Genomic DNA, 10,423 nt, shown 5'->3' with positions numbered 1-10,423 from the left:
GACCAGGCCTGCAATAGGAGAGGGGGGTGCTCCTGCCGCAGCGATGGCAGTTAACTCCGTGGGAAGCGGGCAGAGCCAGGACACGGCGAACCGAGCCCTGCACACGCGACCTTCCAGCGCCGGGAGAAAGTGGGAGAGGTCGGCACCGCTCCCGAGCGGGGCCGGTCCCCGCGGAAGGGGCGGCCTGTGGAAGACTACACCTCCCGGCATGCGGTAGGCGCCAGTGACCCCGCCGGCCGCGTGCCGCGGTGCATGCTGGGAGGTGTAGTTTACCACGGGTGACGTCAGGTGAGAGGCGGGGACTTTTAAGCCCTTCCCTTTGCTTGCGACGTCGCAGTTGGGTGACGGCGCCGGCGAAGCGGAAGTCGGTGCCGAGTTGCGCGTCTGTCCTGTGCCCCACGTGCCGCGCGGTCTGTGCTGCCGGCGGTTGGGCGCGCGGCCCTTTCCCCGCTGCCGCTGCTCTCCTCAGCCGCTGCCCGCGCTCCGGCGGCGGAGGATGGCGGACCTGCGGTTCCGCCTGGCGGAGCCGCTGCAGCTGGTGGCGCGCAGGAACGAGAAGAGCAGCGCGGAGCTGAGCAGGTTCCTGGCGAAGCAGGTAAGCGAGTGGCGCGGGGTTCGGCGGTAGCCCCCGGGCGTCCACCCTTCCTTCCTCCCTCCGGGCGGGTCTCGGGGTCCGCCAAGGAGGGAAGGGAACGCACCGCGCTGCTTCCCCCCCCCCCCCCGACCCGCGCCGCCATCTCCTCCCGGCAGCTTTGTCTGCTGCCTGCGCCGCCTGGAGACCCCTCCAGCTCCTTCGTCCTCGGGCGGCCGAGGAGGCGGTGGGGTCGCTTTGCGGGAGCAACTTTCCTTCCTCTCTCTCTCTTTCTATGCGTGCTTATTGCGGTTTCTTCCCCTCCCCGCCCCTTTCAGGGTTCTGCGAGTGGAGCTCAGTGAGGTGGGTCCTCTCCTGCCCCCTGGTACCTCTCCTGTTGCCCCTCCTGAGGAGGGATTTTGCCCCGCAGTTAAAATTTTGGGTATCTTCCACGTCTCTTAAGGTGATTCTGTGAAAGCATGATAGCGAGAGATGGCATGTTGTTAGTAAGCATTGAGACAGTATCTAGTCCCTTAGTTGCAGCATGTTACCCCGATGCTATTTGCGTGTCTTCTTTAATTGCCTTAAAACAGCATGTGGGGTAAAAAGGTAGAGGACTAGATTTTCTAGGGTTTGCTTCCTTTTTTTAATCACAGTGATGCTGGAAATGTGTTCCTATTTATACTGGTTTCATGCTTTAGTTGCCTTAACTGTGAAAAGCACACCTGCCTTCTAGGAGAGTTTAGACCTAGTTCATTTCTGTCTCTGAAATACTTGAAGGTATGTAATAACAGGATATCAGTGCTTTAGATGTTATATTATTAATACTTTTCATGATAGAGCTTTTGAAGCCCCAAGTTGTATGTATACTTTGGGGCTCAAAATCCATATTTCTGTTTGAGTCTCTAGGAAGTGTCCCAGTTGTTTGAAGATGAAAAGTCTAGATCATCGTAACTTTTCTGACTATTTGCTTTCAGTCTGAATTACTGTGTCTTAGTTATGATTGGGGAAAGCTTTCATACTGGTAGTCAAGGTTCTCTGTTGGTAGACAGATGACTTTTTTTTCTGTCACTACAAATCATAGGATCAAAGTAAAATTGACATGAATGTATATTCTGATGTTGGAGAATCAATGCTAATTGATGGGAAGCAGTGATGAAGAGCTGCTATTCAAGAGAAAGAAACAGCAGAGAAATAGAGATGGGGATGATGCGGATATGTGATGTAGCAGACAGATGGAGTGGTGAACTAGAAGTGAGTCACCAAGATCTCAGACTGGGAAAGAGACTATACCCTTTCCTTTCTGTTGACTGTTTTGATATATACTTCAGGTATAAAAGTCTTACTAGGTGGAAATTACTAAAGAGTGATTATATACAGAGAGTCTGGAATATCACATTAGCGAATAATGACAGGTTCTTTTGAAAACTGAATTGCTATTTCCAAGCTTGGAAGCTGCAGATATAGGATATTGCTAGGCTTATCTTGCCACTAAACAACCACTGGCTCCAATCATCGTGCCTGATTTCCTACGCTTTGTATGTAACTTAGGAAGCATGCATTCTGGAAATCAGGAGCTCTCTTTGCTCTGCAGCTTCACTATGTCTTTCTGGTGACTTACTTCTGCAGTATTCTGTAATGGAGTGGAACTTGCCCGCAACTGCTAAGTGAGGAAGTCTTTTGAAATTCGTAGTAAAGCACTGTTTATGTGGTGATGGAAGATCTTGTTCCCTGTGTTTCAGTACGTAATAGAAATAGACCCTTTTCTGTAGAGTATCTACATGCCATTAATTCTTGCAAAGGTACAGCAAATTTCTGTGTTCTTAATGAGGAAAATGGGATGAAAAGCTCTCTAAACCAGTCTTTGTTTCCTGCCTTTTGATTTTTTTGATAATTTAAGCAAACTATATTAGCAATAGTGCTCCACAAACTGCTGGAATGTGCTTTTGGTTCTGTGTTAGCAAAGGTCTGTTTGAACCAGAATTCTACACAGGAAGACATTCCAATAGCAGATATTGCACAAATGCATGTATTTTGGCTCCCTGTGATGGTGTAATTTCAGTAGAGGCATCCACTAATGTGGAGGTTAAAAAGCTACTGGAATGGAACTTTAGTGGAAAAATATCCTTATTCGTTTCTGCCCTTCACATCTGCCACTGCGTGTATATGGAAAGATAAATCAAAAAACCTGACCCCTTTGCATATTTCCTCTACTTAGTCTACGGAACCATCATAAGTGAACTGGACATCTCGAGGACGCTGTTCTGGATCTCCAGTTCTGTTGGTGTTTTAGCTTGGAATCCTTCATTTTGCCTTTCATTTTTCTATGTAGGAGTGAAAGTTGTTTTAATAGTAACTCAAAGCTCTTATTTGTAGCGCTTCAGTCTTAGCATTTGATGTTGGGAAGTGCTTGCTTTTTTTTTTTTTTTTTTTTTTAAAAATAAATGTAGGAAAAAAAGAGGTGACCTAGCTGTCCCAGATTCACCCAGCTACTCATTGGCTGTCAGAAAAATGTCCTGATGTCCTGGCAACTAAGGCAGACATTTTTGTGGTTTTTTTTTTTCCTTTCCCTAAGATATGACTTCAGCTTCTTATTTGAAAGATTGATTAGGCTTTACATCATGTAGCATTTTAAATAAAGGAAGGCATGTTGCACTTTTGCTTCCATTCGGGAGTGTATTCTCATCTTCTGCTTCTAGTTTTTTGAAGACCTGTGATTTTTGGGAGTGTCCCGGTTTTGGCAGGGATAGAGTTAATTTTTTTCCTAGCAGCTGGATAGTGCTGTGTTTTGGATTTAGGATGAGAATAATGTTGATAACACACTGATGTTTTTAGTTGTTGCCAGGCAGTCAAGGACTTTTCAGCTTCTCATACTGGCCTGCCAGAGAGGAGGCTGGGGATGCCCAAGAAGCTGGGAGGGGACACAGCCAGGACAGCTGACCCAAACTGACCAAAGGGATATTCCATACCATATGATGTCATACTCTGTGTATAACTGGGGGGTTGGCTGGGAGGTGGGGCAGCTTGGGAACTAGCTGAGCATTGGCTTTGAGTGGTGAGAAATTGTGCTGTATATTAGCTCGATTTTTGTATATTCTGTTATCATCTTCTTTTTCTGTCCAATTAAACTGTCTTTATCTCAACACATGAGTTTTACCTTTTGTTTTTTCCTCTCCTTTTCAGTTCTCTCCTGCATCCCATGGGGGTTGAGGGGAGGAAGTCAGCAAACAGTTGTGTGGTTGTTTTAGCTGCTGGCTGGCTTAAACCATGACAGGGAGACAGTATGTTAATACACTGACATGAAGTGAAAAAGAACATTCTTGCTATCCTTGAGGGTGCTGTCTGTCCAAGTCTATCAAATAGTATGTGCTGGAGAAGGTGTAGGAAGTTCTAGCTTGTTCTGCAGGTAGCTGTGGCTATCTTGTTCTTGTGAAACTGCTTATCTCCCTGCTTTTTTAATTTTTTTTTCTTGAAGTAGGTGGGTTAAAAGAAGAGTGTAGGCTCATGTTTTGCTTTATTTTACTGAACTGGACAGCTGCCAAAAAGAGTGGTCCTACTGTCTTTTCTTTTTTGCCTGTTCCTAAGGCCAAGCCACATTTTTCTGTTGCTTCTCTTATCCTGAATGCGTTGATGTGGAAAATGCATTCAACTTTCCCACTCAGTGGAAGACTTTGGAAGAAGGATTAATTTGGATCATCTTGCCAAATTGATTGCTGCACAGTGATATGATGGTAGAGCTGTTGTGTGAGGGAACAGAGCCAAGAACATGTGGCCCTGTGTTGGAGGGGAAGAAGGATTTCCCATGCTTGGTCTTTATGCCCTCCCACTCTTCAGAAGTATTCCACTGTTAAATCTGTGTATGGTGTAATGTTCTGTGGAAATATCTGTGACCCACAATCAGAAACGTGGTTTTCACATGGGCCCACATTGTTTCTTGCTGTGATCCTTTCTCTTAGTAATCTTGGGGTTTGGATTAAGCAGGCTCTTAATAAAGAGTTCTGTACCTTGTGAGCACTGAGTAAATGCGCTGTGCAGGTGGGGAAGGAGGTGTGCAACATGCTGCTAGAGGAGCAACTGGGATCATGTTTGACTCCAGATCTCACTCCTAGCTGTGCTTTTAATATCTCTTTCATTAATAATACACAATGTGTGTATATATTCTGTGCTGGAGGGACAGTCTTTTGTGAGGCTTTCTTAAAACAGTTGTTGAGAACCATGGGTGCAGATTTACTATCCCAGATTTGAATGCTAGAATTCAACACTTTGAGATCAGCGGTCCTTTGCTACTGATTGAGAAAGTTGGGTATTTCATAAAGCTGCCTTTAGTTAAAAACCGCCTCTGACAGTATTCTTCTCTTCCATTAAAATTTTTAATTTAGACTCTGAAAGGCTTTGAAATCAAACAGATGGTCTCTTTGTAGAATGAGAATGTTGCTACTATGATTTTTGAACAGTTTTATATGTCCTAAGGGTACTACACATGATGATTAAAAAACTGCTTGCTCTCACAGAATTGCTAATGGAATGGATTTCTTGTACAGTAGTTGTGTAGCTACAGAATTTTACTGACTCAGTTGCCTTATTTATTTACTAGTTTATTGTTAACTGTTCCCTTTGTTTGATATTGAAAGTTCTGGCTAGTAAATTAAGCACCCTGTTGTGCCTTGTTTGGGTAGCCAAAGATGTAATTGATTTGGAAACTGAAGGTACTTTTTATTTTTTACAGTGGAGTTTTGTCTCCAATTCTTTCGTGCCATGCTGCCTTTGAACAGCTTGTCAATCATTTTGCCACTCAAAATCTGATCCTCTGTAATGAACAGTGTCTTACTTGCTCTGTGATGAATGCAGACCTTCAGCTCCATTTTAAAAATTACTTTTGATGCTGCTCATCTGATAGATGAGAGGAAGACAAACTTACCTTATGTTTCATAAAAAATAAACACAAAGCCTCTAAGAAACTGCTTGCAATTAATGTGATGGATTTGATGTTTGTAGTGTATGTACTGTGGTTTCCCTGATTTCTTATGTGCTGTTAGGAATGAATGTCTTCTCAAATTCAGAAGGAGACTTAAGGAACTTGAACAAGTATGCATGTATTCTAGAAAGATGTTGACAGTGGTATAACCTAGGAGATCACCCTTCAGAGGCAATGTGTAGGACCTCTGCAGTCTGTTTTATCTTGTAACAATGAAAACATCCCATCTGCAGGTGCAGGAGCAGGTTTTACCTGAGTAACAGAAGTCTAGGAGAAGCAGAAATTGCTGCACATGTTGCTAAAATGAAAGACTACCTGAATCACAAAATATTTCTGTAGGAGTTTAGAAGGTGTTTGTTTTGTTTGGAAAGCTGTCTTGCCTAGCTGTATTTAGACTGTTTGCCAAGAAAGATAAAATCTCCTTGATAGGATTAGGGTCCACTCAGCAAGGGAGGGGAGAGTGGAGCATCAGAGTTAAGAGCAAAACTGCTACAGTGCAAATTCATAATCCTGATTTTTCACAGATCAAAACTACTAATATTGTATTATATGCTAAACATTATGGAAGTGGAGAGATGCTTGGATAATAACATGAGCTCAAAGACCAGAGAAATTTAAACATAAGACACAAGAAATGGGTGGTTGTTCTTCAGTAACAAAGTTAGGAAGGTTGGGGGGGTGTGAGGGGGTGTGTGTCTGGGGGGGTTTTGTGTTTCAGGTTTTCTCTCCTCTTTTTTCCTAGCAGATGTGAATGTTTTCCATCTATTCTAAAGCCTAATGTTCTGTTTTGCACTAAAGAACTGAACTGGTTTTTATATAAAAAGGAAAAAAATAAATCTTAACTTCAAAACTGCAGATACATGCTGCTTCTTGTCAAGAGCATTGCTCACTGTAATTGCTATCAGAAATATGGAAATAAGGCTGTGATCACGATTGATTGAATGCTGCTTTTTTTGAAGAGATAGTGAACATGATGCAACTTTATTTAGAACTCGAATTCTTAAATGTTTTGTGGCTCTCATAAGACCAAGCTGTTGAGATCAGTGGGAATTCTGTTAAGAAAGATGTATTAATTGTTATAATATTTTCACTTTTTTCTTTTTAAAAATATTTAAAAAATATTTGGTTTATCTTTCAGCTGTAAAATATAATTTAGTATTTGGGGACTCTTTTGTAATTCCTATTTAGTGTGTCATTCTATATGTCACTCATTCTGTTTCCCAATTTTTTAAAATAATTAATAAAATTTTTTAATAATTAAGCTGTGTCAAGTAAGTATTCCCTTGTGTTTTTTGAAAGATTTGTTCCTGTAAAATTCACTGTGAATCCTGCATGAATAGTTCTGAAATTAAAAGTCCAAATCATTTTCCGTTTAGCCTGTTGTTACTTTCCATTCCTCTAGATTTGGACTCAGCAGGATCGGCAATGCATCCTCGATACATTAGCACAGTTATTACTGGATAAAGAATGTACTCTGTTGATTGGCCGTCAAGTTCGGCCAGTCTTGTTGGATTTGTTGGAAAGAAATGCAGAAGCCATTAAAGCTGGTGGCCAAATCAACCATGATCGGCATGAAAGGCTGTGTGTAGCAATGAGCAAGCTGGTTGCTGACCACCCTGATGTTCTGCCGTGAGTAATGTAATGTCTCTTTGTGCAATGTTTGAACTTGGTGAACACTGACAAGAATATACTCCCTGGTGATGAGAGGTGGTGTTACAATTCAGATTGTCTCCCACAATAGCAAATGTGTTTTGAATTGAAAGAATGATTTAGAAAACATGAGTTTAAACACAGCTTATTTAATTTAAAACTATGATATAAGATCGAATGTGATTTTTACCTTAATAATCAAAAGAGAAGCAAAACTAGTATAAAAGTTGCTTACAACCAAAATCTCTGCATTTAAGATTAGACCTGTAGGCCAATAGAATACAAAATTATGTAAGTAAGAATCAGTATTACTTTTTCAGTAAACGAGCAAGTGAAGAGATTTCACCAAAGGCAGTACTGTTTCCCCTTGATAATTAAGTAATGATTTCTAATAAGGTAAAGTATCTGTTGTCAGTTGATTGCTGAAGTGGTTGTCTTTCTCAAATGTGGACAAAGTTACATACAGGCTTTAGTTCTCAGTATACCATCAATTACTGTCTTGGGGCCTCTGTCCTGATGCTTTTATTAGCGGCTGTTTTCCTTTTCTCTAGCTTACATGTCTGTGTTCCATCTCTTTCTCTCTTTCTTCTAAAGATTTGCTTTAAGATATTTTAAGAACACATCACCAGTTTTCCAGAGGCTTTTCCTGGAGAGCTCAGATGCAAACACAGTCCGATACGGGCGCAGACGAATGAAGTTACGGGACCTCATGGAGGCAGCTTATAGATTTTTACAAAAGGAGCAATCAGTTTTCCGGGAATTGTGGGACTGGAGTGTGTGTATTCCACTCCTAAGGAGTCATGACACTTTAGTCCGCTGGTAAGTTGAACTTCCCAAATCTTCTTCATTGGAAGATGTATCTGTATCTTGAATTGTATTTAGCAATGTTCACATGCAAGTAGGAAAGAATCTTTAAATAATACCAGAAAAATCTGTACTGGTGGTATCTGTACATGTGCTTCTTACCTGATCTTTTGAAAGCTGTAGTGATCTATCACAGGCTGAACCTTAGACTAGCTCTTAATCATGCTTAAAGCCATGGTCTGGAGTATCTTTTCAAATATCTTCAGTTTACTCAAGTTGGATTCATGGGAGATGGTGAATTTATCACTTCACCTCTACTGTAAACCTGTTGGTGTGCATTCTAACATGTTATCCTAGAAAAAAGTAGAGATGAATTGGATCTACTCTCACTCCAACTTGCATTACAATGATATATTACACTATTTTGCATTGATATGCTGTTAATGAGTTGGATTTCTTTCTATTGCTTGTATATGGACATCTCACTCACTGTAAAGCTTGGCTTATTTAAGCTACGCTTCTTAATTGACTTTGTTGCAGACTTTGCATGTGGGTTTGTTCAGATGTTTTATGTTAGGTGTCTGTCTGCAGGGCTTCAACCTAGTCATGTGAACTACCTTATTTATGTGAGTAGTAGTATTGATAGTGCCTTTTATTTATTTAACAAAAGGTCTTTAATAGTTGTCTTTTTTTAAGAAAACATAAATTGAGATTTATTTTAGTAACACATAATTTTAAAATAAGGTGTATAATTTAGGAAAGGTGGGAACAAGAGTGTTGTCTGTCAGCCACTTATGAAGCTTTTCAGGGTGACATATACTTAGATACTGTTAGAAAAAGAAATAGAATTTCTAATTCATTGACTGCAATTGAGTTACCTGGTCTTCAGCTAATAATCTCTAAGTAAGTGAATGAGCTGACTCTTAAATTTTGTCCTGAATCAATCTTCTTTTGGCCACTTTTTTCTTCTCCCCCAGCAAGCTCAGTGAAAGCTTTGTTCTTGGAAGGTAAAAACAGTGGTATAATAAATGAAAAGTGTTTTATGATTTGTATTAAATATCCTTTTGTTGTGAGAGAGTGTTATGTAGTAATGAAGTTAAGACTTGGGAGTGTTGGGTTCTTTTGGCACTGAATCTTGAGTTCGTTGTGTTAGGGTTATTTTAGAAATAGTATGAAATATAGAAAGCCATTTTGAAAGGGAAGTGGTAGGAGAAGGGAAAAAATCAGGCAAAGAAAACCTGATTTTAATTGCTCATATGTTTACCTTCATTTATTTGGGAAGGTGTTCTTTTAGTATATTTTTGTTGATTGTTTGATCCTTCAGAGAAAGGTTAGCTAGTTGGTGTACAAATGATAAAGTATAACATGATAGAGAAGTATCTCAGAACTGAGAAGAACAGTTCTAATCTTAAAGAATGTTAAGCATAACACTAATTTCTATGAAGAAAGTTTTCTGCACTTTTTTCCAAACTTGATATTTTGGTTTGTAATTGACAATTGTCAAACTAAATTTCTTAAGACTGTGTTTTGACGTGTTTTATTCTAAATATATTTTTTAGGTATACTTCAAACTGTCTTGCTCTGGTTACATGTATGAATGATGAGCATAAATTATCTTTCCTGAAGAAGATATTCAATCCTGAGGAGCTGATATATTTTAGACTAAAGTAAGAACTTTAAAAATCTTGAACGCTATTTGTTTTTGTTGGTGGCTTTCAGTTGAATTAATAAATGTGGATTTCACAGGCTACTAGAAGAATCTCAGCTGCAGAATGTGGAACAAGCCCTTGTTTTGGCCAATCCGGACTCCTCATTTTGGCAAAAGGAGAAAGAACTGCAATATACGCAAGGACACATTGTATCAGGAGACCTCTCTGCAAATGTAGTAGCTGTATGTGGCATTGTGCTGCCTAGACTACAGGTTGTTTCTGAAGAGCAGGTATGGAACCCAGGGTTAAGTCTGTACCTTTATTTCCTGCTTTAATGATATTGAGATACTATGGGTAATGTGTGTATCTTTAGCTTTCTTGATGTGTGCTGTAAGCTACTGTTGCATAATATAGACACTGCACAGAAGCACTGCAGTGGAATGAAGCAGTGAAGGCATAATACTGCTGTTTGTTCTGTCTTCACATAGCAGTTCTTACAAACACGCTAAAAAAAGGATATTTAGCCTCATGTAGTATCTCCAGTCCAACTTAGGGTGATATAGCTGAGTAAAACCAGGATCTAGCACAGTTGCTTTTACCTGCATGAAGTAGGGGGGTTTTTTGTGCTATACAGGCATCTTACAAACAGCCTTTCTCCAGACATATTCTTAGTTCTTCTCTTCAAGAGAACCCAAGGCTGCTACTTACTCTTCTAGAAGGCAGAAAAAGGGGAGAGGAGGTGAATGAGAACTTACTTTCTCCACTTGAATAAAG

General features: G+C 40.6%; 1 protein-coding gene across 4 annotated transcripts in view; it reads left to right on the top strand.

The window, feature by feature from the left end:
* The first annotated feature begins 335 nt into the window (after positions 1-335).
* Positions 336-10,423, top strand: part of MDN1 (midasin AAA ATPase 1) — a 101,362-nt gene continuing 91,274 nt past the window's right edge. For all 4 annotated transcript variants that reach the window (XM_075747685.1, XM_075747684.1, XM_075747683.1 and 1 more), the window contains exons 1-5: positions 336-595; positions 6,949-7,175; positions 7,791-8,015; positions 9,560-9,667; positions 9,747-9,939. In XM_075747685.1, the coding sequence (XP_075603800.1) occupies positions 497-595; positions 6,949-7,175; positions 7,791-8,015; positions 9,560-9,667; positions 9,747-9,939 (852 nt within the window). In that variant the 5' untranslated portion in view covers positions 336-496. The remainder of the gene's footprint in view (positions 596-6,948; positions 7,176-7,790; positions 8,016-9,559; positions 9,668-9,746; positions 9,940-10,423) is intronic.

Source organism: Balearica regulorum, chromosome 3, assembly GCF_011004875.1.
Source record: "Balearica regulorum gibbericeps isolate bBalReg1 chromosome 3, bBalReg1.pri, whole genome shotgun sequence".
NCBI lineage: Eukaryota > Metazoa > Chordata > Aves > Gruiformes > Gruidae > Balearica > Balearica regulorum.
This window is presented reverse-complemented; position numbering and strand designations above follow the sequence as displayed.